At 49.1% G+C, this 26665-nt stretch overlaps 3 protein-coding genes across 3 annotated transcripts; all 3 read left to right on the forward strand.

Moving 5' to 3' along the window:
• The first annotated feature begins 1384 nt into the window (after positions 1-1384).
• LOC109575942 (serine protease 44-like) lies at positions 1385-5566 on the forward strand. The gene is made up of 6 exons (XM_070776788.1): positions 1385-1838; positions 2156-2312; positions 2982-3247; positions 3969-4132; positions 4701-4847; positions 4962-5566. Exons 1-6 carry the CDS (start codon positions 1484-1486, stop codon positions 5307-5309), a joined length of 1437 nt encoding a protein of 478 aa, XP_070632889.1. The 5' UTR covers positions 1385-1483; the 3' UTR covers positions 5310-5566.
• A 4424-nt stretch (positions 5567-9990) lies between these two features.
• Positions 9991-15322, forward strand: LOC139178649 (serine protease 44-like). The gene is made up of 6 exons (XM_070776789.1): positions 9991-11087; positions 11294-11482; positions 11722-11881; positions 12260-12522; positions 12949-13106; positions 14453-15322. The coding sequence occupies exons 1-6, from the start codon at positions 11006-11008 to the stop codon at positions 14687-14689; spliced, it is 1089 nt and encodes a 362-aa protein (XP_070632890.1). The 5' UTR covers positions 9991-11005; the 3' UTR covers positions 14690-15322.
• Positions 15323-21903: 6581 nt separating this feature from the next.
• Positions 21904-25791, forward strand: LOC139178678 (serine protease 44-like). The gene is made up of 6 exons (XM_070777067.1): positions 21904-22012; positions 22467-22523; positions 22787-22946; positions 23330-23592; positions 24305-24465; positions 24948-25791. The coding sequence occupies exons 1-6, from the start codon at positions 21904-21906 to the stop codon at positions 25179-25181; spliced, it is 984 nt and encodes a 327-aa protein (XP_070633168.1). The 3' UTR covers positions 25182-25791.
• The last annotated feature ends 874 nt before the right edge of the window (positions 25792-26665 follow it).

Raw genomic sequence — 26665 nt, forward strand, 5'->3', positions numbered from 1 at the left:
CTGAGCACAGCACAGCACAGCACGACGTGGCTGCTTCTATCACAGTCTGACTTTGCCTCTCTCTTTTTTTAAAAAAACTATTGAGTTCTCTTCCTAGTGATTTAAAAGAATTATTTCATTTCTTTATTTTCAGCTGTCTGAGCAGTCTCCATTGCCATGTGGGCTTTTCTCTAGCTGTGGCGAGCAGGAGCCACTCTCTAGTCCCAGTGCATAGGTTTTCCATTGCAGCGGCTTCTCTGGTCGCAGGGCGTGGGCTCTACGACTCCCAGTTTAGTAGTTACGGCATGTGGGCTCAGCAGCTGCAGCTTCCAGGCTCCAGAGCACAGACTCAGTAGTTGAGACACACATCTTGGTTACTCACGTCATTCGAGATCTTCCCAGATCAGGGATCAATCCCATGTCTCCTACATGGGCAGGCAGACTCTTTACCACTGAGTCACTAAGGAAGCCCCTGATTTTGTCTCTTGACAGGAGGAGCTGCAAAGCATTGTGGCCACTTTTATGTATGCAATCTAGGTTAATCTTTTCTCCAGAGTTTTAAATTTTATCACATTCTTTTTGCCATGTAAGGTAATATAGTCACAAGTTCCAGTGATTAGAATGGGAATTTCTCTGGGAAGCCATTATTCTATTACAAGGTTGTTTCCAGATGTTGGCTACCATGAATTTAGCCACTATAAACATTTGTCGAAGTATTTGTGTGTTTGTGCCTGTACGAGTGTGTATGTAAATCTTTATTTCACTGGGATAAATGCCCAGGAGTGCAATTACTGAGTCATATGGTAATTGCACATTCTGTTTTATAAGAAACTGCAGATCTGTTTCCCAAAGTGGCTGTAATATTTTACATTCCTACCACGGTGTATGAGTGGTCCTGCATATCTGCATCTGTGTCAGTATTTGGTGTTGTCACAATTTTCAAAGTTTAGCCAGTCTATTAGATGTGTAGTGATATCTCACCGTGATTTTAATTTGCATTTTACCAATGGTTCTTTTCATGTGGATGTAGATTTTTAAAAAGATATCAGTATCATGCCTAACTCAGTGTTGCTAACGTTCAGTGCAGCGTTTATATTGAGGAATTTAAATTTTCACTGCCAACAAGAAGGGGAGGGAAATGCCAGGAAAGGCCTAATCCAGCCCTACAGGGAGTGATGGACGCATCTCTGTGCGGCAGTGGCGTGGCTGTCACTCTCTGTGGCCAGGGACCTTGGCCAGGGGATGTCAGGCATCTGGGAGTCACTCATTAATGAGTCCGCTCAGAGCTGGGGAAGAGAAAGGACTCGCCTGAGTCACAACTCCGTGGCGCTGCCTGGCCCAGGCCCCGCCCCTCTGATGACCCCATAGGTGGGGGCGGGATGGGGCGGGGCGGGGCGGGGCGGGTTGCCCCCACGACAGAGCCATTTCCCCACCATCAGGAGGGCAGGCGTGCAGCCGCCGCGAGGGGGCGCCGCAGAGCCTGGAGGCGACTACCAGAGGTGCCATGGCGTCTCCAGGTGTCCTCCAGAGCGGCAGCGGCTCCCTGGGCCTCCTAGTCTGGCTCCTGGCCCTTCAACCTTGGCTCAGTGAGGCCCTGGTGGGTGGGGAGGGGGCGCAGGGCAGGTCAGCTCTGCCCTCACCCTCTCCACCTACCTTGGGGGGTGGTCGCGAGGACCCCGGAGCACGCCATTGGAAGCTGCCTCCTTCGGGAGCCCCGGGAACTTCCGGGGCCCCTGAATCCCGTATGACTTCGGTAGCCCCCAATTTGGTGGCGTTTACCTTAAATGACTCTGATTCATACAAGGCTATGACACCCCCACAGGCACCAGGAGAGACCCCAAAACCCCTCTTTCCTTCAGGTGATGTTTCCTGGCCAAGCCCTGTGGCAGAGAACTAGCCTGGGGTGAGGGGCAGGTGCCCCTGCTCTGGGGGAGGAGACTCTCAGGAGGCACAAGTTTTCCCTGGGCCATCTGAGCAGACCCAACTCTGCCCCTGAGATCTGAGAGGACATGGCCATTCTCTAAGGAGTCTTAGGGGAACACAGGCCTGGCCTGGGGCTTGGAGGGGACATGGCATTGTTTTGAGGGTTCTGAGACTTCTGAGGCTCATCGGGCTCTGGTGGCAGTGGTGTCAATGGCTTCACTTTCAGTCCTCTCCCTTCATTGACCTGCTCTAGCGTGTGGCCATCGGACTTCGAGGATAGTTGGTGGAAGGCCGGCCGCAGAGAAGAAGTGGCCGTGGCAGGTCAGCCTGCAGGTCAATCAAAAACACATATGCGGAGGCTCCCTCATTGGCAGTCGGTGGGTGTTGACCGCGGCCCATTGCATATTTGGGTGAGTTTTGGGGGCTCTGGGCTTTTGGCTTCAGGTTAGAGCCAGTCCTAACCCCTTCCTGAGCTTCCTCTTCCTCATCTAAAATCAAGGGTCACAGTCCCTGACTATAGCTCTTCAGGCTATAGTCAGAGGTAGGTAATGTCAGGGCCCTTGATAGGCTGGAAAGTCAAAACCCCAAATCAGGTTCAGAGCTCCTTTTTTTTTTTTAAAAAAAAAAAACCTTGTGTGGATTAGCCTTCAAGTCAAGTGGCAAGACGTGGGGAGAGATGCCAGTTGGGAAAAAATATATGTGCAAAGACTTGCAAGAGGAAATATTTAAGGGGAATGGACTGTAGCTGATCAATTTGGCTTTACTTTCAGAGGTTTCAAACTTCAATGAGCATGGGTACACACCCATAGAACTTGTTAAAACAATAACTGTGTGTCTCCATCCCCTGATTCAGTAGGTCAGGAGTGGGACCTGAGAATTTGTGTTTCTACCAAGCCCCCATGTGAGGTCAATGCTGCTCATCTGGGGACCAGACTTTGAGAACCTCTTGATCAGGGATCTGGGAAGGGATGTGGTCTGGAGGGAGGGAGGTGACTGATGAGCGGCTTTGGAGATAGGACGAGGCTGGGAGCCTAGAAGATGTGGAAGGGGAGTGTAGAGCTTCCAGGATCTCTCTGCAGCCATGTGGAATACACAGTGAAGATGGGAATCACACAGTTGCAGCAAACCTCCACAATGGCAGTCACGGTGCCAGTCCAAGACATCGTTATCCACAAACATTTCAATCCTATCGGAATAATCGAAAATGACATTGCCCTTGCTCTGCTCGCCTTCCCTGTGAATTTCTCTGCGAGCATCCAACCCGTGTGCCTCCCTGAAAAGGCTTTCATGGTCCAAGCTGGTACAGAGTGCTGGGTGACTGGATGGGGAAAAGTAAAGGAAGAAGGTGAGACTTTGAAGCAAGATGGCAGCAAACTTGGGCTGGGGAAGGGGCTGCCTGGTGCCCAGGTGTGGGCCTCCAAACTAAAGGGAGAGACAGGCAATTTTCTAGCAAGTAGGTAAGGGAGGAGGGTGGAGAAGATGTTGGCGGGAGTCATTTGATGGTGTTACAAATTTTTGTTAGTATGTCAGGACCTGGGGGCTTGAGCGACAAGCAAAGTGGGTTCTCTCCAGGGTGGATTATTAAACTCAGGGGATGTCTGTCTGCTAATCTGAGCTGTCCCAACTGGAAGTACTGGTCTTGGTGGACAGGGAGCTTCCTGTGACTGAGAAGAGGCCATTGAATGCCTCTGGAAGAAACTGTAGAGACTTCTATCCCTGGGGAGAGGGTGGGTTTGGTACTCTTGGGGTACTATGTGTCTTGAGAGTCTGATCCTGCTCTAAACTAAAAATACTTTACTGATGGATAGGACACCTGTTGCATATTTAGTTTTAATTTCTCAGGTTGCCTCTATTAGTTCTTCTCTACCTGTCTTGGTTTGGATTCTTTACCACTCTCGCCATATCAGCGCTGGGCCTCATGTCCTGTAGTGTCAAACAGGAACAATATCCACTGCCCCTACAAGGGTGTCTGTATGTGAACACATTGTATTGAGACCCAGAGTGGGTACCGGGGGCACCTGTCTTGTCCCACTAGGCAGATCTAAACTACTAAATTCTCTCTACAGACGTACCACAAGCTTCTACACAAGAGCTTCAGGAGGCTGAGCTAAACATTCTTCGCTATGAGACTTGTAATGAGGTGCTCAGCGAAAAGTTGGAAAGTCAGTTTGATGTGGTCAAGGAGGGGACTGTCTGCGCTATCAGCTCCAAAGGAAAGGATGCCTGCCAGGTGAGTTCATGGGCCCTTTGCTGCCTTTGCATTTTAGCTGTCCTCCCAGATGTGCCTCATCCACAGGCGGTAGGACCTACATGATCTGGCAGTGCCTGTGTCACCTGTCTTCAAGTTGAGGGTTTAAGGGGACAAGCCACCAAGGCTCTCCTGGGCTGGTCTGACCTGATGCTTCAGGAGAGAGGTCCTGATGCTGCCTAGAGGGAGACAGGGGAGGAGGGGAGAGTCAGGCATGAAATACCAGTAATACAAGTCATGTGTTATAGCCTCTTCTAAGTGACAGGCAATATAAACAGGTAAGGATTTTATTCATTACTAATATCTCAGAGTACATACATTTCCTTTGAGAATATTCAGTTTTTGGTATAGACTGTATTGATGACATACACAATTTGGGTAAATGTTATCAATTCTCAGATCTCATACACATGGAAACCTAGGGCTGCTGGAGCCCTAGTGGTGCCTGGGGAGCCCCATGCACGTCCATCTTCCCACCTTGCATGGCTACTAGGCTGTTATGACGTTGTCCCTCTTCCATCACTGTGTTTGTTTCTTTATCTTTATCTAGGGAGATTCTGGGGGTCCCCTGGTCTGTGAATTTAATAATTCATGGGTCCAAGTGGGAATTGTGAGCTGGGGCATTGGCTGTGGTCGCAGCGGGTATCCAGGAGTTTACACAGAAGTGAGTTTCTACAAGGATTGGCTCATTGCTAGAGTGAGTAAGACCTCTCATACAGGTTCAACGGGCTACTTCAGCCTGACTCTGTGTCTGGTGCTGCCTTGGAGCATCCTGCTGACCCCGTGATCACCCTGGTCACGTTTCTTCCAGTTTCTGAGTCTTGGACTAGCACTGCCTCTGACCTCTGACTCCTACTCAATGCCCTATCCTCAGTTTAATTTGGAATCCACTGACCATGTGGAGGTCCACGTGACTGAGAAATGGAAGCAAGAAACCCTGAGAGTTTTCCAGCCTGCTGCTCCAGGAACCTATCGCATCTACACCTACACCATGGCCGCATTTTGCTGCTGGGAAGGAGTGGCTGAAACAATCCCAGCTGGATGGAGAGTGACCTGCGGTGATGCCTCAGGGTGCTTCACCCACATCTTGCAGAACGTCTTCACATCATCCCTGGCAGCAGCATTATCTGACACTTTATCGTATCAGTGCACATGGTGATTGTTGGGAGAGAGTGAGGCCTCAGCACGTACGCATGTGACTCAGTTGTCTGGGTTGGCCAAAGGTCCCCTGCTTCCCGACGTGGATCCATCTGTGAGGGTCCAGCCTCTGCCACACAAGCCTTCCTGGGGCAGCTCAGTCTTGGAACCCCCCTTCCCAGTGCTCCAGTGGCCACATCCAGGCTCACCCCAAGTTGTGTTGAGACATTAAGGAGTGTGGAGATTTCTGATGTCAACTCAATAAATGCTTAGAAAGTCTCTTATGTGTTGTGAATCTCTGTTCTTCTGAAGGTTGTGGGGTTGCATATAACATGCTGTAGAGAACTAGTTTCCCACTGAGCTGAGGGACATTTCATGGTGTCCATTACTCTCTAGAAGGTGGGAGATGAGGAGCCTGTCTACCTGGATGGAAGCCTGCTGGTGTCTTAGGCAGTGGGTCCAGGGCCTCTTCTAGGCATTAGTGCTCCTCTTGTAGGTGTCAGCATCACTCCAAGCGGGGCTGTTGGAACTGAGTTTGCATGGGAGCCTGGAGGCAGGAGGGCGGAGATGAGGGCGTGACGCACTCACACAGCCTTGTACCTCTCGTGCCGCCCCGTAAGGGACATGCCTGGAGGAGACCCAAAGAGCTGAGTTTTCACGGGGTTAGGATGGAGGGTCTGGCTCTGTGTGTGTGTGTGGCTTCTCAATCAGCAGGCCTAGGGTCCCATAGTCACCTGGACTGGCTGCTGATCTTTTCCCAGGCTCTGTGTCCTGTCCACCCATCCTTCCTTGGTCTGTGTTCAAGCTTCCAGATATAAGTGGACCTCAGCGGAACCATGGGCTTCCCAGGTGGCTCACTGTTAAAGAATCCGCCTGCCAGTGCAGGAGCCGCAGGTTAGATCATGGGTTGGGAAGATTCCCCTGGAGTAGGAAATGGCAACCCAGTCCAGTATTCTTGCCTGGGAAATCCCATGGACAGAGGAGCCTGGCAGCTACAGTCCATGGGGTCACAAAGAGTCCGACAAGAGTGAGCACACACAGATAACATTCTAGTACAGTTATTTACAGAAATGAACAGTCGTGCGGACTTGAAGGCTTGAGTCTGTGTGTTCCACACCATTCTCACCTGCAGCCTTCTTTCAGAACAAGCTCCCCTGCTCTGTCCAGTGATGTTCTGTGGCTGGAAATGTTAGTACGGCTCCTCATTTCTCGTTCTCTGCCTCCACTATGAGCACTGAGTCCTCCCCAGAGTGTCTCCTGTGGACGACCCTGGGCCGTGAAATGTGCTTTCTCCTGGGCTCCCCTGACTCTGGTGGCCCTGGGCAGGTTCCCTACTTTGCTTTCCTCTTGGTGGCATTTTGTGCCCAAGCTTAAGAGACTGTGTCTTCCCGCTTCCAGCTCCAGGTTTCAGATAGAGCAATTTCAGGAACTGTTTGGTGAGCGAGTGAGTGAATGGAAAGTGAATACTGATGTCTCCTATGTCACCTTACTCCTTTCTCTCAGGGCCTCTCAGCTCACTGCTCTGCCCTCCTTTTCCTGCCCAGGTTGTCTTGTCAAAGAGGGAAAATCCCACATGGGAAGCCGATGTTCCAGCCCCTGCTGGAGGAGAATCCCAAGCCCTGGGGAGGCTACAGCCTCAGTGTGGGTGCACTTTGTTTGCTGGCAGCAGAATGTTCTTCCTGTGGTGGGCGAGGGATTTCAGTTCAAGTAACTCAGATGTTGAGCATCAGCCTCTAGGTCCTAGAAACGCCAGGCATGGCCTCTCAGAAACGAGAGCGGCAGCCTCCAGTGTAATGGCAGCCATTTTTGCCCTTTCTGGCAAATATACAGACTTTCTGTTGTGATTAGGAACTAGGCTCTGAGCAGGAATAAGATGTGGGGCTCAGGTGGGAGGGAAGAGGTGGTCATTAGGATGACCCTTAGGTCTGGGCTTGGTGGCTTGATGGAACCACCCTCTGAAAGAGCTAGCTAACAGGGAGAGGAGGAGATTGACAGGTAGGAAGTGAGTTCTAGTGAAAATATTGGACTTCAAAAGACAAGGACACAAAACCCAATAGAAAATGCTGCAGGCTTCCAGTCATCAGGAGTAGTGAGGCATACCGATGTGAGTTTCTAATGCCCAAATTGTGGTGTGAAATAGTGATTTTCTACCCACAGAAGCCAGGGATTCTTGGAGAAATGGCTTGAGTAGTATCCAGGAGTGGGCCAGGAAATGTATGAATTCACCCTGAAATATCCTGTCACACCAGATGGTGAGCAAGGTCTCCAGATGACAAGGATCCTAGGATCATGTCCAAAGGACTCAGGAGCTCAGTAGTGAAGTGTGGCATTTCTGCTAAGTCACACGTGTTCTCCAGCATCTGTGAATACAGTCATAGCTCCCTCACGGGCAAGCGCTACACTCAATTCACTCAAGATGCCACCCTTTCACAGCAGGTAGCCCATGTTAAATGTGTGTCTGTCAAGCAGGAATGTGAAGGCCCAGCCTCCTTGCCTCCTTTTAGGACAACTTGGGAAGGGCTTCTTGAGGATCAGCTGAGACCTCAGTTGCAACCCCATGACTGCTAAGCTTCTCTTATTGCCCAGCTCTGCCTCACCTGCTCCCTTCCAGGTGTGAATCTTCCCCAGAGCACTCCTCAACAAACCCTGGCATACAGATCTGTCTCAAAGTGTGTTTCCAGGGACTGATCTAGGACCCTTGGCCCAGCCAAGGTAGGACAATCTGACTTTCGGTAAGTGCGTCAGTTACCTATTGGTGGGTGACAAAGCACCCTAAGCACTCATGGTAAAATCGTCAGGTTTTGTGGTGATATATTCTGTGAAGCAGCTCTGAGCACTGAATTTGCCAACTCTGAAGAGTTGCTTCTCAGGCAAATGCAGGATTAGACTCCTGGGAACCTCTGATCACAGCATTTTCACTAAGTGATAAAAAGGCAATCTTTTTTTATGTTTCTTTTTGCTTAAAAGCACTTTATTTAATACACTCTGTTGATTCAGTGCCATTGAACTCGTGGCCAACAGCAGTGTAGTTCCTACCTGTGTGGAGGTGACCTAACCCATCTGTTTTCTCTGCAGTGTGCATCCCAGGCTGGAGCCCTCAGGAGTGCTAGACAGCACTCCAGCATAATGGGTGGAGCCTTTTAAAAGAGGGAAATCACCAGCCAACAGCACAGAAATGCAAAAATATGGCACTGAGTGGACTCGGAGTAGGACGTCTGTTTATAATATGAGAGCTGAAACAAGAAAGCCCAGCAACGCCTTTGGTGACTTCAACTAAGCACATTACTTCCACTGCATCCGCTACAAAATGTCCCGTCATTTTCATTTTTTTCCTCTTATTTTTTTGTTTTGAGAAATTTTCTGATATTGTACTTTGATCTTCTTGTCTTCATGTTTCTTCGTTTGATGTTCATTGAGCTTTTTAGATCTCTGGAGTTACAGCTTTTATCATATTTGAAGAGTATTTGCTATTTTTTCTTACAATATTTTTGTCTCTCTGTCTGAAACACTTTGGAAGTTCCGTGACCCGTGTATTAGTTCCCAGCTCACAGTGCTGTTTCTTTATGCTTTCTTACTGGTGTTTCATGTGTGGTTTTGTTTTTTTTTAAATTGTCATGCCTCTGAGTTTGTTAATGGCTTTTTCTAGATGTTTATTGTGGTGTTAATCCCACCCTACTGTATGTTTTTCATCTCACACATGCCGGGTTTTATATCTAGAGTTTGCTTGGCATCCTTTTCCATCTTTAGCATGTCTACCTAAAGTCTGCGTGTGTATGTAGGACACAGTCCGAGTGGCTGTTTCACTAGTCTTGCCTGTGCATTTAATGTTTGTGTCCGTTCTGGGTTTGTTGTGATTGATTGACTGTTGCCTTGATGGGTTGTATTTTCTTGTTCCTCGAGTGGGGAGTATTAGGTGATCAGATACCAGACATTGTGACCTTTCCCTGGTGTCTGATACTTTACCAGAAATATTCTTGGGCTTTATTTTGGGGTGCAGTTAAATTCCTTTGACACTCTCCCCACTGTCTGTCTGCAGCCCTGCCTTGGGCAGTCAGCAGGGCAGTAGTAGGCTCACCCCCTCACTCAGCAGTCCGTCCTTTGTGGCCTGGTGTACAGTGTCTTGAAAAGGGTTGTTTCATATTTTTGTCTTTTTTTGGCTTTTTGAGGCAGGAAGGGCAGTGCCCATTGTTCTCTCTTGGCCATAGGAGCGTTCACAGAGGCATTTAGTAGTATTCTTTAAGGATTAAACATGTGCCTAAGTTGCTTCCCTTTTTTCATTTTGTAATATGTTTTTTCTCTTGTTTTCTAAAACGTTCTCTCTTATTAAGCTTTTCAAAGGACAGAGTTCAGATTGTGTCAATCCTCTCTTTAATTTTTCTCTATTTTATTTTTTCCTGTTCCTGTTTTTCATTATTTCCTCCTTTCTCCCAAACTTTCTCACTGAGTTTACTCTATGGTTTTTTCCCCATTTTTAGTTGAGTTAGCTCATTTGTTATCAGTTGTCTTTGTTTTCTGATGTAGTCACAGCTATAAATTCCTTTCTGGGACTACTACTATGGCTGTATCACATGCAATTTCATAGGTAATGCTTTCCGTGGTATTGATCCTCAAAATGTCAAATTTCCCTCATGATTTCCTAATTTTTTAAAAATAATTTCCTAATTTTAAAAGGAGGATCATTATCTAGAGTTTTGGCTTTTTTTCAGGAAGAGTTTTTTTTTTTTTTTTCAAGTTGATTTTCATGTTATTGATGTGTGGCTCATGAACAGAATCAACACATTGATTCCTTGAGATTACTGATTTTCTTGAGGGCCTTGATTCTGAAAGTTCTCTATGTGTTCAATAAGAGTGAGTGTTCTCTGTTGGTAGTTGTAAAATTCATCATAGTGCAGTTAGGTCTAGGTGATGAGTTGTGAGAGTGAAATAGTCTATATATTTGCTTAATTTTGCCTATGTAAATTATCAGCTTCCCAAGAGTAGTATGTAAGAAGCCCCAGTTCCCATAAGTTGGTCTCATTTGCTTTACCTTTTAAAGGCTTGTCGTTGCATCCCCTTCTTCATGTCTTGTTCTTACTGTAATTCCCATTGTCCCTTATACAACCTTTGCCTGAAATGCTTCATCTAATTACCCAATTGTTACTCCTAGCTTTTTTGGGTTTTTTTGCACCAGTGTGACCTGGCATTTCCCTTTCTATTCCTTTATTTTCCATGTGTCTGTATCTCTTTGTATAAATTTGTCTCTTCAAAGAGTCTCATTTCTGGACCTTGCATTTTCCTCCAATATGAAAGTCCTTTTGTTGTTTGGTATGTTTTACTCATTCACATGTACTGCAGACGGTACTATATGCAGACTCAAAACTGCTGTTTTCCCCTGTATTTCCTATTTACCATACTTTCTTCTTCTTTTTTTAAAAAATTCTTTAAATCATTCATTGGGCAGGTTGCTTTTCTTTCCTTTTTTAAAGGGTTCCTGTGGTTATATCACGCTGAGGGATAGAATCCAGACTATCTCTAAGGCGAAGGACTTAATTATATGTTCAAGGGTCTTAAGAACACTGGCTAGAATATGTCTTTGTTGAATAACCTGGAGGGGAAGATCTTGGAGGAGCCTGTTTGGGATTCGTCCGCGGTCTGGTCGTGTGATCCCGCCAACAGGAGGGCAGGCGCGGAGCCTCCGCGAGGGGGCGCTGCAGAGTGCAGAGGCGAGCAGAAGTGCGCATGGCGGCCCCAGGTGTCCCCCGCTGTGGCGGCGGCTCCTTGGGCCTCCTGGTCTGGCTCCTTGCCTTTCAGCCACTTCTCAGTGAGGCCCGGGCGGGCAGGAATGAGAGGAGACTGGTCTTGGGCTCCTCGTCGGGGGGTGGGGGTGGGTCATGGGATTTGGCGGGTGGGTCGTGGGGGATGGGAGGTGGGGTTTGAGGGTGAGCAGGCTGCCATGCCAATGGCCCAGTGGTGTGTGGGGTGCATTCTGGTCAGCTCCTCTTCCCACTGTTCTTTCATCTTCCCCAGGTGAGGGTGATGGACCCAAGGAGGCTTCTACAATGAGCCCCACATTGCAGGGGACCCCCTCAACTTCAGGATACCCGACATCCGTGAATGTTTCAGCACACCCTGTGTCTCCTGTGCCTCCCATAACTCCAGTGGGAGAGACTTTGAAACCTGCACAGACTCCCGCTTTTGAACCGCTGCCTCCTCAAGGTACTGCGTCTGTGCGGGACGGCATAGGCCTGCCTGGAATCCCCTGAGGCATACTGCCTGGCTGATGGGGGTGCTGAAGGGTCAGGCTGTCCTGGCGGAATTGAGCGGGGTGGGCGTGGTGTCGCTGATGTTAGAGGAGGCGCTGGTAGTTGGGGTGGAGGAGGCGGGTGTGGTGGGCGTGGTGAGGGTATTAGGAGGGAGGCAGCAGCGTCACCTCCGGTCCTTTGTACCGAGCACAGGAACATGTGGCCATCGGGTTATGCGGATAGTTGGTGGAGTGCCATCCCCTGAGAGACAGTGGCCCTGGCAGGTGAGCCTGCAGATCAACAATGTCCACAAATGTGGAGGCTCCCTCATTGCGCCACGTTGGGTACTGACGTCAGCTCACTGTGTAAGAGGGTAAGTTTTGGGGCGGTGGGCTTGGGCTGCGGGTCAGGCTGCCTGACAAGAAGCCAGGCCTGCCTCCTACCTGAGCCCCTACCCGATCTGTCCATTCTTTACCTTAAAATGAGGTCACAGCCCCGAGTTTGTATTCACTCTGAGTGAAACACGAGTCTTGTATTTCTACCAAGATCCTGGGTGCTGTTCTGTGCTCCTGGGACCTCACTTGGAGAATCACTGACTCCAGTGGTTTGGGATGAGGAGGGGATGTTGTTTAGAGGGAGGAAAGGCTGATGGCTGGTAGGAGATGGGAACAGGCTGGGAAGAACCTGGAAGGGGTGGAGGGGAGTGTAGCCCCGCCAGAATCTCTGTGAGGGGCATGTTGTCTTCCCACAGCCATGAGGAATATACAGTGCGCCTAGGAGACACATTGTTACAATCAAATTCCCAAAATGCAGTGGTCATTCCAGTTCAAGACATCATTTGCTATAACTACTATAATTATCAGACTATGAGGCATGACATTGCCCTTGTTCTGCTGGCCCTCTCTGTGAATTATTCTGCGTACATCCAGCCAGTGTGCCTTCCTGGAAAGGATTTTGAAGTGAAAGCTGGGACAGTGTGCTGGGCGACTGGATGGGGCCGAACTTTACAATTTGGTGAGACTGGCTGGCAGGATCTGAGGGGGGATGTCTGATGCCCTGGGGTTGGCCTGCAGGCTGAAGGGAACCCGTGGGCACTACCTGACCCAGAGTCTGTGACCCTGCCCTGTACAGACACCTGTCACTGCTACTGCGGATACCCAGAGTGACGACACTTGCTTTTGTATCAGGCCTTGTAAGAAGCCTTGTCTTTGTGTTGATCTGTCCCTCCTTCTGACTTGGCTTTGCTTCTTACCTCGTCTGCTCCCCATGTCAGCCGTTGGCCTCAGGTCCTTCTGTGTCAAATGGGACAAAACCCACTGTCCTTCCTTCTCTAAGAGGGAAAGACTGTGAATGCCCTGATCAAGACCCACCGTGGGATCTGGGGGACCCTGTCATGTTCTACTCATGCAGATCCACTTATTACTGAATGTCTCTCTGTAGGGCCGTCACATGTACCCACTCTTCAGGAGACTAAGCAAGTCATTCTTCACTACACGACATGTAATAGGATGGTCAAGAAACAGGAAAAACCATTTCCCAAGGTAGTTCGTAAAGGAATGGTCTGTGGTTATCATGAGAAGAGTGGAGGCCCCTGCAAGGTGAGTTGATGGTCCCTCGCCATCTCTGTATTGAGGCTGTGCAGTTTCCTCATCCCCAGCAGCAGGGCCTGAGTTATTTCTCACCACTTCTTTCAGCCTTTACTTAAGGAGATTACCTGGGGAACCCCTCAAGACACCTCTAGCATGCCTGGCCTGTTCCTCCAATAGGGAGCAGCCCTCCCATCCTGGGGGTGCTGCCAGGGTGTGGTGAAGTTGGGGGTGATGATGATAATCACGTAGTTCCTATAACTGATTTCTTTCTGTAGTCACTTCATGTGCCAGTGTGAGCACTCACCCACATTAGCTCAGTCTCCCAGCTCACAACCCTGCCACCTGGACATTATACATCTTATTATACAGATGTGGGCCCTCCAGAGACAGAAGTTCCAGGTCCCCTTGGGAGTGCCTGTAGGAATCCTGGGCCCACAGCCTCCCCTCTGCCCCAAGCAGCCTTCCTGAGCAGGGGACAGGGGACAGGTCTCAGAGGATGAGTGTTTGGATTCTGGCAAGAGGAGAACATCACCTGTGGGAGAGGGAGCAGTGAGTCTGAGACTCAAGGTCTGAAGCACCGGTCATGTTTAGGGAATGGGTTTCCAGTCTGGAGCAATGAGGAGGCCAGTATGGCCAGAGTAGGGGCTGGAGTCAGAATGTGTGGCCTTCAGGCTGTGCTGCGTTTCTTGGTCCTGTCCAGGCAGGCCTGTAGGCCACCAGAACAGTACTGGGGAGCAGCAAGCAGTGTACATCACTCCTTGGTGTGCAGTGTGTGTGCGAGCTGGGGGTTTAGCAAGTCTGGATGTGTTTGGAGAGAGGGGCCGCTGGAAGAGGATGTAGTTGAATGTGTGGAGCTGGGACTGGGAGAGATTTCAGGGTAGAGGTGAGGAGTCTGGCGCCCCCATGCTGGAATGATAGTGAGAGAATGTCACAGCTAGGAAGGCCCAGGACTGACCAGTGGAATAAACTCTGGCCTTAGAGCCCAAGAAGGGCTCTGGAAGCTCCTCACAGTGCCAGGGGATGCCCTTTTAGTTGCTGGGTGGTGGGAGGCTTGGAGAGGCGCAGGGGAGGGTTAGGGGCACTGAAGGAGAATTTGCACATATCCAGCAGGACTGATGTTCAGGGCTTACTGGCCTTATAGCTCCTGTAGGTTCCTGAGCACCTGGGAAGGAATAGTATTTCTCAGATGATATTGAAGTTTTCAGCTCTCAAATGTCATTCAAGGAAACCTGGGCCTGGTGGATGCCTGAGGAAAGACCTTGGTGCCTATCTCCCTGGGACCTTGCGAACTATCAGCCCTTCTGATGATGATCCCTATTCATTGCTGTGTTTGTTTGTCTCTCCTTTTTCTCCAGGGAGATGCTGGGGGTCCCCTGGTCTGTCAGTTTAATGACAGATGGATCCAGATGGGGATTGTGAGCTGGGGTATTCACTGTGCTTTGACAGAAGTGCCTGCAGTGTACACAGACGTTAGATTCTACAAGGATTGGGTTTATGGTACAATGAATCAGGCTTCTATTCTGGATTCAGGAGGATTCTTTATCCCATGGGTGTGTCTGATGTTGGCCCTGAGCATCCTGGTGACCCTGTGATCACCCTGGTCCATACTGCCTCCTGTTTCTGAGACTCATGCCAGCACTGCCTCTTCCCTCCCACTCCTACTCAATGCTATTTCCTCAAATCCATTTGGGATCCACTGACCCCGTGGAGATCCACATATCAGAGAGTTGGCAGCAGCAATGAACTGTGGAGGTTTCCCAGCCCACTACTCTAGGAACCTTCCTCATTCACGCTATACCATGGCTGCACTTTGTCTGCCGGGATGGAGCGGGTGAAAACATCCCAGCTGGATGGAGAGTGACCTGCGGTGATGCTTCAGGGTGCTTCACCCACATCTTGCAGAACATCTTCACATCATCCCTGGCAGCAGCATTATCTGACACTTTATCGTATCAGTGCACATGGTGATTGTTGGGAGAGAGCGAGGCCTCAGCACGTCCGCATGTGACTCAGTTGTCTGGGTTGGCCAAAGGTCCCCTGCTTCCCGACGTGGATCCATCTGTGAGGGTCCAGCCTCTGCCACACAAGCCTTCCTGGGGCAGCTCAGTCTTGGAACCCCCCTTCCCAGTGCTCCAGTGGCCACATCCAGGCTCACCCCAAGTTGTGTTGAGACATTAAGGAGTGTGGAGATTTCTGATGTCAACTCAATAAATGCTTAGAAAGTCTCTTATGTGTTGTGAATCTCTGTTCTTCTGAAGGTTGTGGGGTTGCATATAACATGCTGTAGAGAACTAGTTTCCCACTGAGCTGAGGGACATTTCATGGTGTCCATTACTCTCTAGAAGGTGGGAGATGAGGAGCCTGTCTACCTGGATGGAAGCCTGCTGGTGTCTTAGGCAGTGGGTCCAGGGCCTCTTCTAGGCATTAGTGCTCCTCTTGTAGGTGTCAGCATCACTCCAAGCGGGGCTGTTGGAACTGAGTTTGCATGGGAGCCTGGAGGCAGGAGGGCGGAGATGAGGGCGTGACGCACTCACACAGCCTTGTACCTCTCGTGCCGCCCCGTAAGGGACATGCCTGGAGGAGACCCAAAGAGCTGAGTTTTCACGGGGTTAGGATGGAGGGTCTGGCTCTGTGGGTGTGTGTGGCTTCTCAATCAGCAGGCCTAGGGTCCCATAGTCACCTGGACTGGCTGCTGATCTTTTCCCAGGCTCTGTGTCCTGTCCACCCATCCTTCCTTGATCTGTGTTCAAGCTTCCAGATATAAATGGACCTCAGAGGGACTATGGGCTTCCCAGGTGGCTCATTGCTAAAGAATCCGCCTGCCAGTGCAGGAGCCGCAGGTTAGATCATGGGTTGGGAAGATTCCCCTGGAGTAGGAAATGGCAACCCAGTCCAGTATTCTTGCCTGGGAAATCCCATGGACAGAGGAGCCTGGCAGCTACAGTCCACGGGGTTGCAAAGAGTCCGACATGAGTGAGCACACACAGATACATTCTAGTACAGTTATTTATGGAAATGAACAGTCGTGCGGACTCGAAGGCTTGAGTCTGTGTGTTCCACGCCATTCTCACCTGCAGCCTTCTTTCAGAACAAGCTCCCCTGCTCTGTCCAGTGATGTTCTGTGGCTGGAAATGTTAGTACGGCTCCTCATTTCTCGTTCTCTGCCTCCACTATGAGCACTGAGTCCTCCCCAGAGTGTCTCCTGTGGATGACCCTGGGCCGTGAAATGTGCTTTCTCCTGGGCTCCCCTGACTCTGGTGGCCCTGGGCAGGTTCCCTACTCGGCTTTCCTCTTGGTGGCATTTTGTGCCCAAGCTTAAGACACTCTGTGTCTTCCCGCTTCCAGCTCCAGGTTTCAGATAGAGCAATTTCAGGAACTGTTTGGTGAGCGAGTGAGTGAATGGAAAGTGAATACTGATGTCTCCTATGTCACCTTACTCCTTTCTCTCAGGGCCTCTCAGCTCATTGCTCTGCCCTCCTTTTCCTGCCCAGGTTGTCTTGTCAAAGAGGGAAAATCCCACATGGGAAGCCGATGTTCCAGCCCCTGCTGGAAGAGAATCCCAAGCCCTGGGGAGGCTACAGCCTCAGTTGGGTGCACTTTGTTTGCTGGCAGCAGAATGTTCTTCCTGTGGTGGGCGAGGGATTTTAGTTCAAGTAACTCAGATGTTGAGCATCAGCCTCAAGGCCTAGAAACGCCAGGCATGGCCTCTCAGAAACGAGAGCGGCAGCCTCCAGTGTAATGGCAGCCATTTTTGCCCTTTCTGGCAAATATACAGACTTTCTGTTGTGATTAGGAACTAGGCTCTGAGCAGGAATAAGATGTGGGGCTCAGGTGGGAGGGAAGAGGTGGTCATTAGGATGACCCTTAGGTCAGGGCTTGGTGGCTGGATGGAACCACCCTCTGAAAGAGCTTGCTCCTTGGAAGAAAAGCTATGGCCAACCTAGACAGCATATAAAGAGCAGAGACAGTACATTGCCAACAGCGGTCTTTCGAGTCAAAGCTATGGTTTTTTCAGTGGTCATGTATGGATGTGAGAGCTGGACTATAAAGAGAGATGAGCACCAAGGAATTGATGCTTTTAAACTGTGATGTTGGAGAATACTCTTGAGAGTCCCTTGCACTGCAAGAAGATCCAACCAGTCCATCCTAAAGGAAATCAGTATTGAATATTCATTGGAAGGACTGATGCTGAAGCTGAAACTCCAGTACTTTGGCCCCCTGATGTGAAGAATTGACTCCCTGGAAAAGACCTTGATGCTGGGAAAGACTGAAGGCAGGGGGACAAGGGGAGGAGAGAAGATGAGATGGTTGGATGGCATCACCGACTCGACGGACATGAGTCTGAGCAAGCTCCGGGAGTGGTGAAGGACAGGGAAGCCTGGCGTGCTGCAGTCCATGGGCTGCAAAGAGCTGGACACGACTGAGTGACTGAACTGAACTGAACTGAAAGAGCTAGATAGCACAGGGAGAAGATGAGATTGACAGGTAGGAAGTGAGTTCTAGTAAAAATATTGGACTTCAAAGGACAAGGACACAAAACAGAACACAAAATGCTGTGAATTTCCAGTCATAAGGAGTAGTGAGGCATACCGATGTGAGTTTCTAATGCCCAAATTGTGGTTTGAAATAATGATTTTCTACCCACAGAAACCAGGGCTTCTTGGAGAAATGGCTTGAGTAGTATCCAGGAGTGGGCCAGGAAATGTGTGAATTCACCCTGAAATATCCTGTCACACCAGATGGTGAGCAAGGTCTCCAGATGACAAGGATCCTAGGATCATGTCCAAAGGACTCAGGAGCTCAGTAGTGAAGTGTGGCATTTCTGCTAAGCCACACGTGTTCTCCAGCATCTGTGAATACAGTCATAGCTCCCTCACGGGCAAGCGCTACACTCAATTCACTCAAGATGCCACCCTTTCACAGCAGGTAGCCCATGTTAAATGTGTGTCTGTCAAGCAGGAATGTGAAGGCCCAGCCTCCTTGCCTCCTTTTAGGACAACTTGGGAAGGGCTTCTTGAGGATCAGCTGAGACCTCAGTTGCAACCCCATGACTGCTATGCTTCTCCTATTGCCCAGCTCTGCCTCACCTGCTCCCTTCCAGGTGTGAATCCTCCTCAGAGCACTCCTCAACAAACCCTGGCATACAGATCTGTCTCAAAGTGTGTTTCCAGGGGACTGATCTAGGACCCTTGGCCAGGCCAAGGTAGGACAATCTGATTTTCAATAAGTGTTTTAGTTACCTATTGGTGGGTGACAAACCACCCTAAGACCTCGTGGCCAAAATCATCAGGTTTCTTGTGGTATGAAGCAGCTCTGAGCACTGAATTAGCCAGCTCTGAAGAGTTGCTTCTCAGGCAAATGCAGGATTAGACTCCTGGGAACCTCTGATCACAGCATTTTCACTGAGTGATAAATATGTGACCTTATGTTTCTTTTTGCTTAAAAGCACTTTATTTAATACACTCTGTTGATTCAGTGCCATTGAACTCGTGGCCAACAGCAGTGTAGTTCCTACCTGTGTGGAGGTGACCTAACCCATCTGTTTTCTCTGCAGTGTGCATCCCAGGCTGGAGCCCTCAGGGGCAGTAGACAGCACTGCAACAGTCTGGGCAGGGCCTTTTCAAAGAGGGAAATCACCAGCCAATAGCACAGAAATGCAAAAGCATGGTACTGAGTAGTCTAGGATGAGGACATCTCTTATCCTTATGGGAGCTGAAACAAGAATGCCCAGCAACATCTTCAGTGACTTCAACTGAAGGACATGCTTCCCCTGTTTCTATGTCCTGTCATTTTTACCTTTTTCCTCTTACTTTCTCATTTGTTTTGAGCAATTTGCTTATGTCGTATGTTGATCTTCTTGTCTTCATCTTTCTTTTTTTTCGTGTTCGGGGAGCATATTGTAAGATCTCTGGAGTTACAGTTCTTACCAGATTGGAAAATACACAGCATTATTTCTTTGACTACTTTTGATCCTTCTCCCTGCTATACTTTGGAAGTTCAGTCACACGTGTATTTGTCCCCAGCTCACAATGCACTTTATGCTCTGGTATCGGTGTTTCATTATGAAATTGTTTTTAATAAAACTGTCCATCTTTGACTTGCCCAATCAGTTCTTCCAATTGTTTATTATAGTGTTAAACCCATCATCAGTGTACCTTTTTCATCTTCATGCACATTTTCATACCTAGGGGGAGCCTGGCGGGCTGCCGTCTGTGGGGTCGCGCAGAGTCGGACACAACTGAAGCGACTTAGCCGCAGCAGCAGCAGAGTCTGATTGGAGTCCTTTTACATCTTCAGCATGTCTACCTAAAGTTTAATTGTGCATGGAGGACTCAGTTCTAGTGGCTGTGCTACTGTTCTTGCCTGTGCATTTAACGTTTGTCTCAGTTCTGGGTTAACTATGATTGTTTGATTAATCCCATGATAGGTGGCTAATTGAATGTGGGTGTTAGGTGATTAGATACCAGACATTGTGACCTTTACAATGGTGTTTGATATTTTCCTAGAAATATTCTTGGACTTTCTTTTGGGGTGCAGTTAAATTCCTTGGAAACTGATGTTCTCACGTCTTGTTTTTACCTTTTTTGGCAGGCCTGGAGTGATTCTCAGTGTACAGACTATTCCCTGTTGCTGAGACAAGACCTTCCTAAATACCCTAGGGAATGTTCTGTGACTCGAGGTTTTCCAGTTTGGCAGATGGACCAGGCACTATTCTCGGTCCCGTGTGGCCTGCAGGCGTTCTGATTCGAATCTTCTCAAGAGGTTTGTCTGGCTTCTGGTAGTTTCCCAGCCCACATTCAAGGGGGTGCCCTCACTGATCTCTGGAGTTTCAGCTTCAGCATCAGTTCTTGCAATGAATATTCAGGACTGATTTCCTTTAGGTTGGACTGGTTTGATCTCTTTGCACTCCAAGGGACTCTCAAGAGTCTTCTCCAACACCACAGTTCAAAAGGATCAATTCTTCAGCTTTCTTCATAGTCCAACTCTCACATCCATACACGACTACTGGAAAAACCATAGCTTTGACTAGATGGACCTTTGTTGGCAAAGACATGTCTCTGCTCTTTAATATGCTGTCTAGGTTGGTCATAGCTTTTCTTTCAAGGAGTAAGTGTCTTTTAATATCATGGCCACAGTCACCATCTGCAGTGATTTCGGAGCCCAAGAAAATAAAGTCTATCACTGTTTCCACTGTTTCCCCATCTATTTGCCATGAAGTGATGGGACCGGATGCCATGATATTTGTTTTTTGAATGTTGAGTTTTAAGCCAGTTTTTTCACTCTCCTCTTTCACTTTCATCAAGAGATTCTTTAATTCCTCTTCACTTTCTGCCATAAGGGTGGTATCATCTGCTTATCTGAGGTTATTGATATTTCTCCCGGCAATCTTGATTCTAGCTTGTGCTTCATCCAGCCCGGCATTTTGCATGATGTATTCTGCATATAAGTTAAGTAAGCAGGGTGACAATATACAGGCTTGACGTACTCCTTTCCCAGTATGGAACCAGTCTGTTGTTCCATGTCCGGTTCTAATGGTTGCTTCTTGACCTGCGTACAGATTTCTCAAGAAGCAGGTAAGATGGTCTGGTATTCCCATCTCTTTAAGAATGTTCCACAGTTTGTTGTGATCTACACAGCCAAAAGCTTTAGTGTAGTCAGTGAAGCAGAAGTATATGTTTTTCTGGAATTCTCTTGCTTTTTCTATGATCCAACAGATGTTGGCAATTTGATCTCTGGTTCCTCTGCCTTTTCTAAATCCAGCTTGAACATCTGGAAGTCCACTGTGGCTTTATCATATACAACTTCATAGGTAGTGCTTTCACTGGCATTGATCTCTAAAATGTCAAATTTCCCTCATGATTTCCTAATTTTTAAAGGTGCACCTTTGTCTAGAGTTTTGGCTTTTTTTCAGGAATAGAGTATTTTTTAAAGTTGGTTTTACTGTTACTGATGTGTGGCTCATGAAGAGAATGTGTATCACATTGGTTCCTTGAGATTATTGATTTTCCTTAGGGCTTTGATTCTGAAAGTTGCCTATGTGTTCAGTAAGAGTGTTCTCTCTCAGTAGCTGTAAAATTCATCATAGTGCTGTTAGGTCTAGACGATAAGTTATGAGAGTCAAGTAGTCTATATTTTTGCTAATTTTGCCTATGTAAATTGTCAGCTTCCTAAGAGGAGTGTTTAAGAAGTCCCTGTTTCCCGTAAATTGGTCCCATTCGCTTTCCGTTTTAAAGGCTGTCATTGTATCCTATCCTTTATGTCTTGGTCTTACTGTACATAACTCCCTTTGTCCCTTGTATCATTTTTGCTTTAAACGCTATGATCTAATGACCATATTGCTATACCAGCTTTTGTTGGTTCTGCACCAGTGTGACCTGGCATTTCCCTTTCTATTCCTTTATTTCCCACGTGTGTGTATCTCTTTGTGTAAGTTTGTCTCTTCAGAGAGTCTATTTCTGGAGCTTGGCTTTTCCTCCAATTTGGAAGTTATGTTGTCTGGTATGTTCAACTCATTCACCCTTATTGCAGATGCTGCTATATTCAGGCTCAAAACTGCCATCTGTTCCGCACTTTCTATTTACCTTGTTTCTTTTGATTTTCTTCTACGTTTCACTGGACAGATTGCATCTGTGTGTCTGTTTCTTTTCTTTTTTTTTTTTTTTAAGGGCTCCTGTGTTTAGATCACGCTAAGGTATCTAACCCAGAATATCTCTCCTTTAAGATGGAAAATCAATCATAAGTCAAGGGCCTTAAGAACACAACCAGAATAGATTGAAGCTCATGGCTGAGGAAGAAGGAAGTGAAGATGTTGGAGGAGCAGCCTTGGGATTTGGCCCTAGCCGTGTTCCTGGCAACCAGAGGCCAGGTGCAGGGATGCCGCGAGGGGGCGCCGCAGAGCGCGGAGGCGGTTAGAGGTGGGCATGGCTTCTCTGAGTGACACCCGCAGGGGCGGAGGCTCCCTGGGCCTCTTGGTCCGGCTCCTGGTCATTTGGCCGCAGCTCAGGGAGACCACGGCAGGCAGGGGTTGGGCTTGGATGGGCTAGGCTGTTTGCCTGGTGCTGAGGGTGGGGGTTACTCGCAGGGGGTGCGGGTAGGTACTGGGAACTGGGATGTGGGGTTCGGGGGTGGGGGTTAGGAATTTGGGTTTGGAGATGGGACGGTTTCTTGGGAAGAAGCCGGTGATGAGGGTCCTTGCTGCAGCCAGCTGCTTTTCTCATTGGACCCTCATGTTCCCAGGTGAGGGTGCCAGACCCAAGGAAGATTATGCAATGAGCCTGGCAACCCCAGAGGCATCATCAGCTTCAGGGCAACTGAAATCCCTGCAGGTCCCAGTACCCACTGTTGCTCCTGTGCCACCCACACCCACAGCGAAAGAGACTGTGGGATCCAGCCAGACCCCTGTATTGGAAGGGTTGCCTCCTCTAGGTACTGCCTCTGGACAGGGCTGTACTTCTGCTTGGAGGCCAACTGGGATCATGTCCTGGCCAGGGGTGGGGGAGTAGGGGTGGAGTGGGTTGCAGGGTTGGACCCTTCTGGATAATTTGAGAGGAAACCTGGCTCTGCTTTGGGAGGCACCGGTGGTGGAGGTGGAGTTGGAGGTGGTGTTGGAGGTGGTGGGGGAAGTGGAGGTGATGGGAAAGGTGGAATGGAGACAGCAGCTTCACTCTAGTCCCCTTTACTGAGCCAAGGAGCCTGTGGCCATCGGACTTTGGGGATAATTGGTGGAAAGCCAGCCCCAGAAAGAAAGTGGCCCTGGCAGGTCAGCCTGCAGTTAAGAGGTCGCCACAGATGCGGAGGTTCCCTCATTGCCCCACAGTGGGTGCTAACGGCAGCTCACTGTGTAGAACAGTAAGTATCTGGTGCGGTGGGCTTGATCTGTCGCTTGGGTTACATGAAACAGAGCCGTTCACATCCCCCCTACCTGAGCGCGTACCTGAGCTTTCCTTTCTTTACCTTATAATGAAGCCATAGTCCTAATTTGTGTTCACTGTGAGTGAAACATGAGTCTTACATTTCTTCCAAGATCCTGGGTGCTACTCTATGGTCCTGGGACCTCACTTGGAGAATCACTGACTCCAGTGGTTATGGGTGAGGAGGGAGGGGATGTGGTTTAGAGGGAGGAAAGGCTGATGGCTGGTAGGAGATGGGAACAGGCTGGGAAGAACCTGGAAGGGGTAGAGGGGAGTGTAGCCCCTCCAGCATCTCTGTGAGGGCATATTGTCTTTCCACAGCTTTCGAGAGTTTACGGTGATGATGGGAACCACATATTTATATTCACATTGCAAAACTACAGTGGTCGTTCCAGTTAAACACATCAAATCACATAAGGATTTTGATTGGAACCTTACCCCTAATGACATTGCTCTTCTTCAGCTGGCCCACTCTGTGAATTATTCTGCATACATCCAGCCAGTGTGTCTCCCTAGAAAGAATTTTGAAGTGAGACCTGGGACACAGTGCTGGATAGCTGGATGGGGCCGCACTTTAGAATTTGGTGAGACTGGCAGGCAGGATCCGAGGCGGGAAGTCTGGAGCCCTGGGGTTGGCCAGTAGGCTGAAGGGAGGGACAGGGAGGCTGGTTCTCTACAGGTGGGCAAGGGAGCAGGTGGAGCTGAGGCTGCCTGGGAGTGACTGCAGTGCAGTAGGGATTCCTCCTGTTGCGTTAGACCTGGGGGCGGGGGTCTGGGTATGGTGGGTCCTCTCCAGGGTGGACTTCAGCTCCAGGATGATGAGCTGTCCGCCAGTCAGAGCTGTCCTGCTCTGGAATTACCTGCCAGGTGGGGAGGGAGCTTCTTGTCCTGGGATGTGGGTCTAGCCAGAGCAGCCCTGGGAGTTGGCTGGGTTGGTACCCGTGGGCACTGCCTGTCCCGGAGTCTGTGACCCTGCCCTGTACAGACACTGTCACTGCTATTGCTGATACTCAGAGTGACGACAGTTGCTTTTGTATCAGGCCTTGTAAGAAGCCTTGTCTCTTTGTGTCCTGATCCGTTCCTCCTTCTGACTTGGCTTAGCTTCTTACCTCGTCTGCTCCCTGTGTCAGCAGTTGGCCTCAGGTCCTTCTGTGTCAAATGGGACAAAACCCACTGTCCTTCCTTCTCTAAGAGGGAAGGAGTGTGAATGCCCTGATCAAGACCCACCGTGCGATCTGAATGACCCTGCCATGTTCCACTCATGCAGATTCTCTTACTCCTGAATTGTCTCTGTAGACCCAGCTTCAATGTCACCTAAACTTCAGGAAGCTGAGCAACTCATCATCCCCCTAAAGCAATGTGCTGTGATGGTCGAGAAAACATCAAATAAATCAGGGAATCGGGTTCAAAAAGGAATGGTCTGTGCCCAGAACATAAAGAGCGAAGGTCCCTGTAGGGTGAGTTGATGGGTCCCTTGCCACCTCTGTATTGAGGTTCTTCATTCCCTAGTAGCAGGGCCTGGGTTATCTCCCACCTTATTTTTCTCCTAAAGCCTTTGCTTTAGGAGATTCAGTAGAGAACCCCTCAAGACATCTGTGAGCTGGCCTGGCCTGTTCCTCCAATAAGGGAGCAGCCCTCCCATCCTGGGGGTGCTGCCAGTGTGCAGTAAAGTGGGGGTCATGATGATAATTTGAGTATATCCCTGCAGGACCAATGTCCAGGGCTTACTGGCCTTATAGCTCCTGTGCGTTCCTAGAACTTGGGAAAGAATAGTATTTCTCAGATGATGGTAAAGTGTTCAGCTCTCAAATGTCATTCACAGAAACCTGGGCCTGGGGAAGGTCCTTGGTGCCTGTCTCCCCAGTCCTTTCATAGTTGCCAACCTGTTATGATTATCTCCTCCATTCTTTTGTTTGTTTCTTTTTTTTTTTTCCTCCAGGGAGATTCTGGGAGTCCCCTGGTCTGTCAGTTTCAGACATCATGGATCCAGGTGGGGATTGTGAGCTGGGGTGATCGCTGTGGTTTGAAAGAAGTGCCTGCAGTGTACACAGATGTTAGTTTCTACAAGGATTGGATCACTGCAAGAATGAGTCAAGCATCGGGTCTGGACTCTGGATTCCTTATTCTGCTACTGTGTCTGTTGCTGCCTCTGGGTATCCTGGCAACCCTGTGATCACCCTGGCCTCTGCCATTCCTGCTTCTGAGTCTCACATTAGCCCTGCCTCTGAGATGCCTCTCCTACTCAATGCCCTGTCCTCAAATCCATTTGGGGTCCACTGATCCTGTGGAGATCCACAGGACAGAGTGGCAGCAAGTGGAGACTGAAATTGTACCTGCCTGGTGCTCCAGGAACCTGCCTCATGGAGGCCTATCTGTAGGCCGTGCTCTGCTTGCCAGGAAGGAGTGGGTGAAACCATCCCACCTGGATGGACAGTGACCTGCCAGGTGATGCTTCAGGATGCTGCACGAGTCTTGGAGAACATTTTTCCATTGTCACCAGTGAAGCAGTGTTAGACCTGACACTTTATCAAACCAGCCCACCTGATGATTGTTGGGAGGGAGGGAGGAGGCCTCTTCATTTCCATATCTGACTCAGTTGTCTGGGTTGGGAGAAGGTCCTCTGCTTCCCAGTGCAGATCACTCTGTGAGTGTGCAGGCTTTGCCGCATAAACCCTCATGGGTCAACTCAGTCTTGGAACCACCTTCCCAGTGCTGCAGTGGCGGCTCTGCACTCACCACTCAGCATTTAGGAGAATGGAAATTTCAGGTATGAAACTAATAAATGTTTGGAGAGTCTCTTGTATGTTCTGAAGCTGTGCTCTCCTGAAGTTTGTGGTGTTACACATAGCATATTAGGAAACTAGTTTCCCATTTAACCGGGGGAGTTTTCATGGCATCCATTACTCTCTAGAAAGTGGGAGATGAGGAGCCTGTGTACTTGGTTAGAAGTATGATGTGTTCAGTTCAGTTCAGTTCAGTCGCTCAGTCATGTCCGACTCTTTGCGACCCCATGAATCACAGCACACCAGGCCTCCCTGTCCATCACCAACTCCCAGAGTTTACTCAAACTCATGTCCATTGAGTTGGTGATGCCATCCAGCCTCTCATCCTCTGTCGTCCCCTTCTCCTCCTGCCCCCAATCCCTCCCAGCATCAGGGTCTTTTCCAATGAGTCAACTCTTTGCATGAGGTGCCCAAAGTATTGGAGTTTCAGCTTCAGCATCAGTCCTTCCAATGAACACCCAGAACTGATCTCCTTTAGAATGCACTGGTTGGATCTCCTTGCAGTCCAAGGGACTCTCAAGAGTCTTCTCCAACACCACAGTTCAAAAGCATCAATTCTTTGGTGCTCAGCTTTCTTCATAGTGATGTGTTAGGCATTGCAAACTGGAGCTTCTTATATGCTCCTCTCAGGAAGGTGATAAGTTGCTGCTGCTGCTAAGTCACTTCAGTCGTGTCTGACTCTGTGGGACCCCATAGACCGCAGCCCACCAGGCTTCCCCGTCCCTGGGATTCTCCAGGCAAGAACACTGGAGTGGGTTGCCATTTCCTTCTCCAACACATGAAAGTGAAAAGTGAAAGTGAAGTTGCTCAGTCGTGTCCGATTCTTAGCGACCCCATGGACTGCAGCCCACCAGGCTCCTCCGTCCACGGGATT

The sequence above is a fragment of the Bos indicus genome, chromosome 22 (genome assembly GCF_029378745.1).
Source record: "Bos indicus isolate NIAB-ARS_2022 breed Sahiwal x Tharparkar chromosome 22, NIAB-ARS_B.indTharparkar_mat_pri_1.0, whole genome shotgun sequence".
Classification (NCBI taxonomy): domain Eukaryota; kingdom Metazoa; phylum Chordata; class Mammalia; order Artiodactyla; family Bovidae; genus Bos; species Bos indicus.

Bases quoted from the DNA above. Each gene is read 5' to 3' on its own strand.
- LOC109575942 (XM_070776788.1), top strand. From the start codon at position 1,484: ATGGCGTCTCCAGGTGTCCTCCAGAGCGGCAGCGGCTCCCTGGGCCTC. The intron at 2,313-2,981 runs GTGAGTTTTGGG...ATCTCTCTGCAG, and splicing joins GCGGCCCATTGCATATTTGG to CCATGTGGAATACACAGTGA. The intron at 4,133-4,700 runs GTGAGTTCATGG...ATCTTTATCTAG, and splicing joins AAGGAAAGGATGCCTGCCAG to GGAGATTCTGGGGGTCCCCT.
- LOC139178678 (XM_070777067.1), top strand. From the start codon at position 21,904: ATGTTGGAGGAGCAGCCTTGGGATTTGGCCCTAGCCGTGTTCCTGGCA. The intron at 22,947-23,329 runs GTAAGTATCTGG...GTCTTTCCACAG, and splicing joins GCAGCTCACTGTGTAGAACA to CTTTCGAGAGTTTACGGTGA. The intron at 23,593-24,304 runs GTGAGACTGGCA...TTGTCTCTGTAG, and splicing joins GGGCCGCACTTTAGAATTTG to ACCCAGCTTCAATGTCACCT.
- LOC139178649 (XM_070776789.1), top strand. From the start codon at position 11,006: ATGGCGGCCCCAGGTGTCCCCCGCTGTGGCGGCGGCTCCTTGGGCCTC. The intron at 11,483-11,721 runs GTACTGCGTCTG...TACCGAGCACAG, and splicing joins TGAACCGCTGCCTCCTCAAG to GAACATGTGGCCATCGGGTT. The intron at 12,523-12,948 runs GTGAGACTGGCT...GTCTCTCTGTAG, and splicing joins GGGCCGAACTTTACAATTTG to GGCCGTCACATGTACCCACT.